The 12,943-nt window shown below is 48.6% G+C and overlaps 1 protein-coding gene across 2 annotated transcripts in view; it reads left to right on the forward strand.

The window, feature by feature from the left end:
- Positions 1–4,859: 4,859 nt before the first annotated feature.
- Positions 4,860–12,943, forward strand: part of DISP3 (dispatched RND transporter family member 3) — an 88,025-nt gene continuing 79,941 nt past the window's right edge. Inside the window, exon 1 of one of the 2 annotated variants that reach the window (XM_081202925.1) lies at positions 4,860–5,123. In XM_081202925.1, coding sequence (XP_081059051.1) covers positions 5,079–5,123 — 45 coding nt within the window. In that variant the 5' untranslated portion in view covers positions 4,860–5,078. The other variant, XM_081202926.1, reaches the window with a different exon arrangement.

Consider the following 12,943-nt stretch of genomic DNA (forward strand, 5'->3'; position numbering starts at 1 on the left):
GATTGTTTACTGGCCTCTCAGTTTGATTGATTGATCACTGTCCCTCACACCCACAGGGGTTCCACTCGCTTGACTGCACTGCCACATTTTCCATTTGGCCCCTAAATGCTCTCTATATTTTCCTGTGTGGAGTTGAACATCAGAAGAGCCTGCTGGATCAGGCCCAAAGCGACCCATCACACCCAGCGTCCTGTTCTCACAGTGGTCAGCCAGATGTCCCTTATGGGAACCCTGCATGTAGGACCTGAGCACAAGAGCATTCTCCCCCTCTTGTGGTTTCCAGCTACTAGGATTCAGCACCTTGGCCAGAGAGAGAGAGAGAGAGATTGAGATGGTGGTACTCACATCAAAGCCCTGGGTCTGGAGATGCAGGAGACTGAACCAGAGATCTTTTGCATGCAAAGTAGATACCACTGAGCTACGGCAAGTCTCCCTCACTACCAACACCTCAGTATCCAAGGATGTGTACCCAAACTCTGCCCTGAATATGACATATGGCAACCAAAATGGTCAAAGGCCTGGAAACGATGCCTTATGAGGAACGGCTAAGGGAGCTGGGCATGTTTAGCCTGGAGAAGAGGAGGTTAAGGGGTGATATGATAGCCATGTTCAAATATATAAAAGGATGTCACATAGAGGAGGGAGAAAGGTTGTTTTCTGCTGCTCCAGAGAAGCGGACACGGAGCAATGGATCCAAACTACAAGAAAGAAGATTCCACCTAAACATTAGGAAGAACTTCCTGACAGTAAGAGCTGTTCGACAGTGGAATTTGCTGCCAAGGAGTGTGGTGGAGTCTCCTTCTTTGGAGGTCTTTAAGCAGAGGCTTGACAACCATATGTCAGGAGTGCTCTGATGGTGTTTCCTGCTTGGCAGGGGGTTGGACTCGAGGCCCTTGTGGTCTCTTCCAACTCTATGATTCTATGATTCCATGTAATTCTCTGTACAACTGAAAGATAAATTCCTGGGAAAGTGAGGGTTGCAGGTGGGAGCAACCCCTTGCCTTCTGCAACAGCGGCCCCAGGTCCTTGCTGCATCACATGCGTGAGGGATTCTGTCTGCCCCTCCTTTCCTATTTGCCCCTGTTTTATGTATATTTTATCATTCAATATTTTATCAGCTCAATATTTACATGGTCCCTGCACCAGTCAGGTCCTAGGAGTGTTCAAGGGGATATTACAGTGCCATGCCTCTCATGTAGCTAGTCCTGAGTGAGGTTCTGCCCCAACACTTCCCTGTTTTTGAATCTTGCATTTGACTCCAATTTCGCATTTTGTTTAGCAACAAAAAAGACTGTATTTTGGTGGTTGGGGGTGGTGGTTAGACTTCTTTTAGCTCAATTGTATCATTATTTTTATTTATTTATCACCTACCCTTCACACCTCCTGCCATCCTAGCAGTTTGAAAGCACGTCAAAGTGCAAGTAGATAAATAGGTACCACTCTGGCGGGAAGGTAAACGGCATTTCCATGCGCTGCTCTGGTTCGCCAGAAGCGGCTTAGACATGCTGGCCACATGACCCAGAAGCTGTACGCCAGCTCCCTCGGCCAGTAAAGCGAGATAAGCGCCGCAACCCCAGAGTCGGTCACGACTGGACCTAATGGTCAGGGGTCCCTTTACCTTTACCTTTTACCTTTCTCACTAAGATACCAGGGTGGGTTACACCATTAAAACACAATATTAAAAACAATTTAAAACAACATAAAAATTAAGCGGGTCTCAAAAACATAACCTCAAGTGTCATAAAGCCAGGATGAAAAGGTGTGTCTTCAGCATTTGCCAGAAGCTGTATAATGAAGATGCCAGATACATCTCTGTTGGGAGGTGGTTCCACAGATTAGGGGCTACCCCAGAGAAGGTCATCCCCTTCCCCGAGCCTTTGAGGGCAGAGGAACTGCCAAGAGGGTTCTCTCTGCTTATCTTGGCACCTGGGAGGTTCTGTAGGGTTTCCAAGGTTGCTAGTCCTCTATGAGATTGTGTCCCAAATGCTTCCTGTCTCTTGGACATACGTGAGGCTGATGCCCCTCCTCATTTTGCTCAACAACCCCCTTCCTGAAGACTCTCTTTCCCCTTAAGGTCAGGTAAAGGGACCCCTGACCATTAGGTCCAGTCATGACCGACTCTGGGGTTGCGGCGCTCATTTCACTTTATTGGCCGAGGGAGCCGGCGTACAACTTCCGGGTCATGCGGCCAGCATGACTAAGCCACTTCTGGCGAACCAAAGCAGCACATGGAAATGCCGTTTACCTTCCCGCCAGAGCGGTACCTATTTATCTACTTGCACTTTGACATGCTTTCAAACTGCTAGGTTCGCAGGAGCAGGGAGCGAGCAACGGAAGGTCACCCCATCGCGGGGATTTGAACCGCCGACCTTCAGATTGGCAAGTCCTAGGCTCTGTGGTTTAACCCACAGCGCCACCCGCGTCCCTCTTTCCTCTTACTCCTTGCCCAAGCCCACTCCCCCTTATTCACTCCCCACACTCTCATGTCCCTAGGCCCCGGGGAATGTTTCCCACAATCGCCTTCCAGCCTTTTTTGCCCTGCCACTTGTCTCTGTATATTTAATCAAACATATGACTCAAGATTCACATGATTTCCAGAGCCAGAGCAAGTGGCGTCTGAGTCAGAGGACAGGCTGCATGCCGGCTGGTTTACCAGGAGGACTAAATGATGCAAGGATGCTGGGGGTGGGGGCCGCTCTTGCTCTCTCACCCTCCTCCGCTGCAGCTTAAAACTCATCCTCGTCTCATCTCTCTTCATTAAATTTCTCATTACTCAGCATTTGACACTGCGCAGCCCTGATACATCAGGCGATTATAGACTGCAGGCATCTCTTCACTGACTTCCCCAGGGAATGCACCCCCACCTCCCAAACCAGCAGGCGAGAGAAGGGAAGTCTGCCTCCAATGCTTGCCCTACTCGGAGTAAGCATGCTGAAATTGATGGCTCTCACGTAGTTTTACTTATTTCAATGGGTCGACGCCAAGCAAAACTTTGTGGGTGGCAACCCAGAGTTTTCTAAGTTCCCAAGGTCCGTGGCTGCAGATGCTTCTCTGGTCAGACCTCCACAGGAACAGTGTAGTGTAGTGGTTAGAGTGTCAGACCAGGACAAGCATGCTCGGTCTTTTGTGTATTTCAGGGTTGTTTACATATGGGGAGGAAAGGGTTAAAAGCTCCAGCCAAAAACAGCCCCATCTGCTGCATTTAGGCTTAACATCCCCTGTCACACACACACACACACACACCGCTGTTCCAATAGGAGGCTGTTTTTAAGCCTTATTGCAGCTGCCATTGACAAAGGGTTGTATTGAGAGAGTAGGCGCATTCAAATTTATGAGCCTAAGTTTGTAAGGCCCATTGATTCAGTGTGGCTCTCAACCTAACGTACCTCACAAGGTTGTTGTGGGGATTAAGTGAGGGGTGGGAGAAATACTTACACCGCCATAAATGCTCACCAGCAGTAGTCACTCTCCAGGGTTTTGAACCTGGAACATTCTTCTCCTACCTCTATGCCTACAGAACCTCTGGAGCAGCCTTTCTCAGCCATGGATCCCCAGATTTTGTTGGACTACAACTCCCATCATCCCTGACCACTGCTAGCTAGGGATGATGGGTGTTGCAGTCCAACAACACCTGCAGATATAAGGTTGAGAAAGGCTGCTTTCGTGTGTTAATATCAGCAGAGAGGACTCCTATTCTGCCATCCTCAGAAGGACTAGGTATGGTTGTCTGGGAAAGGACTCTCTCTGTGGAAGCCACTAAGCTGCTTGTCTAGCATATTCGTTGCATAGCTTTCCCTGACTCATACAAAATCTAACTGTGCAATGCATAAACTTGCAGGTTGAGCCCTAAGCATGCCTACTTGGATGCAAGCCTTAGAGATCCAGAAGGATTCTAAAGAAGCATGCAGAGCAGAGGTTGAGAACCTGTGTGGTCCTCCAGAATGGTGTCATTGGACTCCAACTCCCATCTGTCCCAAAAGCCAAGGATGATGGGAGTTGGAGTCCAGCGGCATTTGGAAGGCCACAGACTCCCCAGCATAGGAAAAAGATCTTCTTCTGAAGATCACAGGAGGTCTAGCATGAGTGGCAGAGCCCAGGTTCAATCCCCATACCCGGAAATGACCAGGAAAAGTGACGTGCTGGGAGCTGTCCCAGGTACTGAAACCGAGCACAGAACAGGGTCGCACAGGCATTCGTGGCCCTCCAGGTTGAACTCTAACTTCCATAGAAAGCGCGTGTGGTGTAGTGGTTAGAATGCCAGACTAGAACCCGACCTGGGAGACCAGAGTTCAAATCCCCACTCGGCCATGAGGCTCACTAGGTGACTTTGGGCTAGTCCCTGTCTCTCAGCCTAAAGTACGTCACAGGGTTGTTGCAGAGATTAAATGTGGGGCGAAGGATTGTTCAACTGCCCTGAGCTCCTTGGAAAACAAGGTGGGATAGAAAAGCAATAAATAAAATAATGAATCAGCCCCAGTAAGGGATGATGGGAATTGTAGTTCGGCAACATCTGTATGCCCACAGCCACTGTCGAAAAGCATTTTACCTCTACTATACAAAGACCGGTTCCCCCCGCCGCCTTCCCCCCTTCGTCTCCCCCCTGGTTAAAATCCCCCTTTTCCCCTCCACGCCGAGGGCTCCTCCTCCTCCCTCCCGCTCAAAAGGCCATACCATCGCGCCCGTCCTTGCAGGGGGAGGCGAGGGTCGTGCGTAAATGAAACACCCCCCCCCCCCACCTCCATCCCACTTACGCGCGAAGCTCTCCAATTTGGAGAAGCTGGAGGCGAGCCGGGCGCAGGAGGCGCACAATCCGGGAAGGGGTTCGGCGCCCCTTCTGCCTCCCCTCCTGCAGGCGCCGCGTTGGTAGAGGCCAGGGTTCTCGGAAGCCGAGCAGCCGAGGCGGAGTATAAAAAGCTGCGGCAGGAGCCGGTGGAAGCTTGTGAGCTGGGCGCTACTTCCCGGCGTGGAGCCTGGAGAAAGGAGCGCGGGTGGGTGGCTGCCTGACTTGCCTACGCGCGCCCTGGCCGTGCTGGGGGAAGGCGTCTTTGTCCCGTGGTGTCTCCCCACCTCTCCTTTGCATGAGGGAGTGGTCCCTTGAGCGCCCTCACACCAGCACTAAAGAGGTAGCGGTCTCTGGTCGTGCTCTGCAACGGAGTGCCTTCAGATTTATTATAATTACTTTGTGGGAGGTGGGTGTTTTTTTATTTGTTGCCCGCTTCTGAGCCAGCGATTGTAGTGGAGATCGGTTTGCTGGTCGGGATTGAGAGGCAGATTTCCCTGGCTGAATTTATGCCCTATGTATTTTTGGGGGGCGGGGGCGGCAGGCTAGGCTATATACCTGTTCCTAGAGAGTGAGCAAGCTTCCTGTATTTTAGCTGAGGAGAGAGAAGGGGTGTTTGTGTGTTCCCATTAGTGGTATTATCCATTGATTCTCAAGTGCTAACTGGCGTTCCTAAGTCTTCGCAGCTGGAGGGCGGGTGGTTTATCCTGAGTCTGCATTGGAGGTTATTATTATTTTGAAATCATACTCCCAATGCTGTATAAGGAACCTTCAAGCGACTTACAAAAAATCAAAAGCATAATATAAAATCAGAGGTCTTGCCTCAAATCTGTCGCCAAGGGTTTTTTGTCATTGTCTACGGGTTGTTGTTTTTTTGGGGGGGGGTGTCAATGTGTTTTCTACACTGTAGCTATGCTGGGAGTGGAGAATTATAGCCTAATGCTTGTGAGGCATTAAGGTTATCCTGCTTTCTGTGATTCTAAGTGTCCCCATAAAGGGGTGTTTTGCTTGCTAAGGGTTTTGTTTGTTTATTAGTGGGGTGTGCCTTCTGGGATCCCCTTGATATTTGCCCAGAGATTAAATTTTTCTGGCACCTTGACCCTGCTCTAGAGGGAGGGAGGAGACTGGTGCCCTGATCCTGGCTCAAAACAGTGTTGTGGCATGTGTGCTTTGTGGGAGGTTGTTTGCGGCACCCCCCACTACCCCAGCTTCTGCTGAGAAGAGAAGTTTTCCCCTTGCCATCTTCTGCCGGCTTCAGCTAAACAAAAGTGATCCTGTGTCCAACCAAGAGGTAGGAATCAAACTTGATATTTAAAAAACAACTTTTTGGAGTAAAGCAAGAGGTGGAGGAAAAATGAAGATTCGTGAAATGGCACTGGTGGGGAGAGGGCGTCCCAAGGGAGGCAAACAACCACTAATTCAAATCTTTCAGCAACATGAAGAACGGCACTCCTCAATTAGAAGCTCACTAAATGGGGGGGAAAGTCACTTCCCCAGTTCCCAATAGGGCTCTCCTGCGGAAGAAGACCATAGCTCAGTGGTAGAGCATCTGCTTTGCATGCAGAAGGTTGCAGGTTCAATCCCTGAAATCTCCAGGTAGCACTGAGATTGTCCCCTCTCTGAAAACCTGGAGATCCATGGCCAGTCAGGGCAGACAGTCCTGAGCTAAATGGACCAGTGGTCTGATCTGTTGTACTTCCTATGTGCCGACGCCGGGTAAAAGCTCTCACCTGCTTGCTTTATTTAAAGACTCTGAACCGAGCAAATATGTTTTATGAAGTGTGGACGTTTCAGTGGCATATGTTTGATGATGCGGAGCCTGGCTAGGAGATAGCTGTTGCCTTCACCTTCTGCTTATAGTCTTCCCAGAAGCGTCTGGTTGGTAGCTGTGGATAGCAGGGAGGATATAAAGAGATAGGTGGCAAGTTAGCTTGATCCAGCCATGGCTCAGTGGGAGAGGAACCGCTCTTTATGCAGGATGTCCCCAGGTTTGATCCTTGGCATCTCCAGGTAGTTCTGGGGAAAACTGTTTGAAACTGGTCAGTGCAGAGCTCAATGGACCATTGGGCCTGACTCATTTATTATTATTATTATTATTATTATTATTATTATTATTATTATTATTATTTATACCACTGATATGCCAAGACTATATAAGGCAGCCTCCTTTGTTTCTGATTTAAATCCAGTTGATGAGGACTAGAACCTTGTGTTATTTTGAAGGGAAAGGGTCTGAGCTCAGTGTTAGGTAAATGCGTTTTGCATGTAGGGGGGGAGGCCCCAGGTTCAGGTTCTGCGCAGGGCTGGGGGAGATTACAAAAAAGGCTGGAGAGCTTCTGCTGGTCGGTATTGACAGCATGGAACTAGAATCATAGGACTGTAGAGTTGGAAGGGACCCCAAGGGCCATCTAGTCCAACCCCCCTGAAATGCAGGGATCTCAGCTAAAGCATCCATGACAGGTGGCCATCCAACCTCTGCTTAAAAACTTCCAAGGAAGGAGAGTCCCCCGCCTCCTGAGGGAGTCCTTTCCACTGTCGAACAGCTCTTACTAGGCGGGCTAATAGTCTTGACTTGAGATAAGGCAGCATCCCTTGGGGACAGTGGGATTAGTTGTGGTTTCCCTTTCCACCCCAGCTCCCTCTAAGCATCGTCCTGCTTGGGTGTCTGCTATGTTTGAGGTTTCCCACAGAGAAAGTGGAGTGGCAGGTGATGTGCAAGTTGTACGAACACAGAAAGCTGCCTGAAACCCTTGGAGAGCTGTTGCCAGTCAGTGTAGACAATACCAAGCTCTTTGGACCAGCGGTCTGATTCTGTATCAGGCAGCTAGCTTCATCCCGTCAGAACCATGAATCTTATTTTCATGGTGGGGATCTCAGCAGAAGATCACCTGCTTCACACGCAAAAGCTTGCAGGTTCCATCCTTCACTAGGGCTGGGGAAGCCCCTGTCGGAACCCTGGTGTGCTGCTGCCAATCAGTGTGGACAGTCCTGAGCTAGGTGGGACAGTGGTTTGATTTCGGTATAAGCTTCCCATGCTCTGTGTGGCAGCCATTCACCCATTTGAAAGCTACTGTTGGGTCTCCCCTTATCTTCCCTGCCATCGGAATCAAACTCAGCTAGCTTGCAGGAGTGTGTGTTTGTGTGCAACAAGAATTGACCATCTGGCCCATAAAGGCATTAAGATCAAGAAATGCAACCCAGTTACATTTGCCAGTGCCTGGTGATTATCAGCTTGCAGTAACTTGAAAGCGGGCTTTTTTCCCTGGTAGTGCCAGTGTTGTGGAATGCCCTCCCTGTTGAAATATGAGCGGCCCCATCAGTGCCGGCGTGCTGCAAGGATATACCTGCTTTGACAAACCTTTCTCTGATCTGGTTTGAGTCTTCTGCTCTGATTGTTGTTTTGTTATTCTGTGTTCATAGGCTCGCCTATTACATATTTTAATTACGGGTGTTGCAATGCAGCTGTTTATGTTTAATAAGATCTCTTTCAATTACGGGCAGTTCTATTTTTGCAACTTGATTTTTATCCTTGTTATCTTGCTGCCGGCTTTTATCGGTTCCACGACCCACTTGGTATTCCTTCTTGAAAGGAAAGGTGGTGTGTGTGTTCTTCTCAGTTATCCTAATGAGCTCAGCATTGCAAATCTAACCACAGGTCCTTCACCCACAACACCTACCCATGTATGTTCCTGCACTCCCAGTTTAGAGCTTCCTAAAAGCTGTGACCATAGGACCAGCCCCCAACTCTTCCCAATATCCCCTTTCTTCATTAGGAAAATTTTCCCGTCTGGTTTTTCCTCCCGAAGCCTGTGCTTAATTACTCACCTTGCCCACCTCCCTGTTACGAGCCTGCATAAATTATACGGCAAATACCTGTGATTAAAAAGTGATCACCTCTGCTAATGTTGGAAGACTCGGGATGGATAAGAGAAAGTCCTCCTTCACACAGCGGATATTTAAGCTGTGGTACTTGCTCCCACGAGAAGCAGGGATAGCTGCCAACTTGGATGGCTTTAAGAGAGGATTAGACAAAATTCCTGGAGGATTTATTTAGAAATGTATGTATTTATTTATAGTTCATAACTATAAACTATGGACTATAAATAGTTCATAAGTGGAAATAAAATTCCACGGGGGGTGGGAAGGAAATTCTGGGGGAGGGAATTCCCTAGAAAATTCCCTGTATCACTGACTCTGGGGCGGATTTTGCTGGTTGAGAGGTTGCCCTACTTAAAGCGAAATATGTGTAACTTGTTTTTTCTTGGCTATGTGGAAAGGAGCGCACATCAGGACTCCGGTGCTGTCTTCTCTCACTGCCTCTGTCAACCCTTCTCTGCCCCCCCCCCCGGTAAGAATTCTAGTTTTTCAGTCCATCCATTTGTATTCCTCCGCTTCCGAGACAGAAAGCCAGATTTGATGACAAGCTTCCCGGTACGATAAAAAACGGAGAAAATCAATCTCCCTTTTCTCACTCTCATTCTGTTTCTCCCGGCCTTTTCTAGGCAATAGTGACTTCAGTTGCTAGGCTTCCATCTAGGTTTGTGCTGTTATTTATTTAAATATGGCATAACCATCAGCATGTCTCAGCTGCGCCCGTAAATATGAACCCCACAGAGAATAAAGAAAATAAAAAGTCGCGGTAAAACCAGACGCTACTTAAAAATGACTGCTGGAATGAGAAAGCCTTTGTTGTGTGCTGAAAGCTAAGCAGAAGAGCGTGCCTGTCTAATCTCAAGTGGGAGGGAGTTCCACAGGCTTGAGCCCAATGCACCAAATGCATGGCTTCTGGTAGTTGCAAGTCATGCGGTTGACCCACAGGGGGGCAGAAACGGAGACCCCAGCTACATTACACCATACATTTAAAGTGCCATGATGACACTTTAAACAGGCATGTCTCCCCCAAAAGCGTTCTGGGAACTGTTTTTTTTTTAGGGGTGCTGAGAGTTGTTAGGAGACTCCCTGTTCCCTCCCCTGAGCTGCAATTCCCAGACCAATTTAACGAACAATCCCATCCAGAATGTTGTTTATAAGGCCCTGTCTGCACCATACATTTAAATCACTATCATACCACTTTAAATAGTCGTGACTTCTCCCCACCCCTCCAAACCACCCTGGGAACTGTAGCTTGTAAAGGGTCCTGAGGGTTGTTAGGAGGCATCTATTCCTCTCCCAGAGCTACAGTTCCCAGAGATCCCTGGGAAGATGGATTAATTGTTAAACCGTCCTGGGAATTCTAGCTCAGGGAGTGGGAGGGGTTCCTCCTAGCAGCTCTCAGCACCCTGAACAAATGAGAGCACCCAGAATTATTTGGGGGTGAGGCATGAGTGTTTGAAGTGGTATCATCACACTAAAAATGTGTGGTGTGAATCTGGCCTCATTCAAAGACCTCACTGATCGTTCAAGGATATAAGGGATCAGGTGGTCCTTAAGCTATCCAGAATGACCCTTAAAATATGCATGGAGTTTTGGAAAGCAGAGTTTGTGTCTCTCTATTGGCATTTGACCAGGAGGTGGAGGGTGAGCTAGGAAGAAGCTTGACTTCAGATAACTCTGAGCTGCAGAGGGGGAAGAACAAAGCAAGGCTTGGAACAATCTCCTTTGCTTTTGAAGACATGTCCAGAGTACAAATTTAGGAACATAAAAGAAGAACCTTCCTAGATCAAACACGCTCCGTTTCCCTGCTGCCGATGTAGGACCAGCATCTAATTTCCAATGGATGACTCCAGGAGGCTTTGAAGGAAAGCACGATGAGGATAGCTTTCTCTCCTTTGTCTGTGCAGGATCTGGCCTCCGGGGGTAGGCTGCCTTCAAGGTGGAGGTTCTATGAGGCTGTTAGTTGCGAGCTGTTAAATGAAACCATCCTTGCTGAGTCTGCCCAATCCACAGGGAGCTTCTGTGAGATATTATCCAGGTAGATAGCAATATAAGAGGCAGCAAGGGGCACAAACGTGGATGGCTTTAAAAATCATGAAAGAGGATAAGGCTATCAGTGTCTACCAGCCACAAGGGCTGGGTTGCCCCTCTACCATCGGAGGCAGTGAACTTCTGAATGCTGGTTGCTGAAAACCACAGGTGGGGTTTACTTGCCTTTTGCCCCCGGCTTTCTAGGTACAGGTCTGCCCTTTAAAGCACCCTTTCCGAGCACTTTTTTTGGCCCCAGTGCTTTCCCTGTGAAAACCTGCTCTTTGCTGCCAAATTGGAGCAAATAGCAATTCAGGGATTGCTGTTTGCTCTGATTCAGCAGCAAAGAGTGGATTTTGGCAGGAGCAAAAAACGTTTCAACTGAACGTTCAGACAGAAAGCTTTGAAGTGCAGACCTCTGCCTAGAAATGTGACACAAATTGAGGTCTGGATGAGCTCCAACTGTTGCACTAAGGTCTTGCTTGTGGGCTTCCCGTTGGGGCAGCTGGTTGACCACGGAGAGACCAGGAAGCTGGACTAGATGGGCCTTTGGCTTGATCCAGCAGGACTCTGGATCAAGGTGGGGGACTCTCCATTGGGGGCTTTTAAACATAGATTGGATGGCTGGCTGCCCGCATTTCCAGGTAGGGCTAGGAAACATTCCCTGCTTCAAACCCAGAAGACTTGCTGCCAGCCAGTGTGTTCAGTAATTTTAAAAACTTGTAGCTTGGAATTCTTTGCTAGAAAATATTAATGATAGATTCATTCTGTCAAAACAAGAAGCATGTAATTTCTTTTATTTGGCTGCTTAGGAAGGATCTGTGGGTAGGGGTTGCTTTTTCAAGAAAGAAAAAAAAAATCCCCCTTTTTAGAAATGCATAAGCAAGGCTAAATTAAGTACCGAAAATAGAAGTGGCTTTTACTGTGGAAGCTTCCCCGAAGTGTTTCAGCGAATGTAGGATGTATCGACAGCAAATGAGATCAAATAGATTTCACTGCCAGCATCTTAAAAAACAGAGAGAGAATTGTCCCTTTCAGATTAATTATCCATGTGCCTAAAATACTAGGGAACAATTGGAGCTGTTCTTTGGGGAGAAATGAAGTGGTATCTACATATTTATTTTCCTGGCTTTTGTAGAACTGTGGAATGCCAGTTTGGAGCTGAAGGCAGCTTGAGTCGTTCTCCTCCTCTCTGTTTTGTCCTCACAACAACTCTAGGAGGTAAACAGAGACAGATTAGCCAATGGCCATCCAGTGAGCTTCGTGGCTCAGAGCGAGATCTGAACGTGGGTTCTCTCAAACTCCTACACCGGTGGTGGAGAACACAAGGCCATGGGTCTAGTTAGGAGTGAGAGACCCTGATTTAGCCTATGAAATCATTTCCCACAAGCCCACCCACACACCTGGTATCATATATTACAGGTTGTAATGCTCACAGTAGACTGTTATAAGAATTTTAAGGCCTCAAATATAGAATAAATATTCATAGATGTACACATACCTAAATATATGAACCACGTGTCTGAAATAGGATGGGAGAGCAATCCTGAAGCCATTTTGACTCTCCCAATGACTTCAAATATTCCTCTGCAGTAAGGGAGGCAAATGGGGAAAGCCTTCCCATTGGCTTTTTGCTTGCAAATCCTGTCTTAAGGGTGTATTTGTGTATGAATAGGGTGAGCCTGTGAACTAAAGTATTAACCATCACAGAAGAATGGCCAGACTGCCGGTAGCAGAGCAAGCCGACCGGGGTCCTGGGGCGACACATGTGCCCTGCGCCCAGGGGCAGGGCCAGCTGGGGCAGCACGCTCCGTGGGGCCTCCAAGGAGTCTGCCTGCCTCCTCCCAGTCAGCCACCCTACAGCTTGGGTGGGGGGAGGCAGCTGGCGGACTGTTTGGGGCATCGCGGAGCCTGCAGGTGCCCCAGCTACTGCGTCACTCCCAGGAGAGACTTGTGGCTTGGGCGTGCTGCAGGCCCCACAGTGAGTGCCGCCCACCGTTTTGTCACTCCCTCCATGGTGACACCTGGGGCCACCCACCCCTACCGCACCCCCTTTCTCTGCCCCTGCAGACTGCCTAGGTATTGCAGTCAGTGACCATTGTCAGGTATCCTGGCAGGCAGGAATTCTGCTGGCGACTGCCTCCTTCTGTGATGTATGTATGATTTTTTTTGGGGGGGGAGTGGTCGGGCTACAGGTTGGGCAATTTCAAAAATCTATATAACGGCTTGCGCGCCATTGTTCAGGGTTCTCCTCCCTCCTGC

This window comes from Podarcis bocagei (assembly GCF_964188305.1).
Source record: "Podarcis bocagei genome assembly, chromosome: 7".
Lineage (NCBI taxonomy): Eukaryota > Metazoa > Chordata > Lepidosauria > Squamata > Lacertidae > Podarcis > Podarcis bocagei.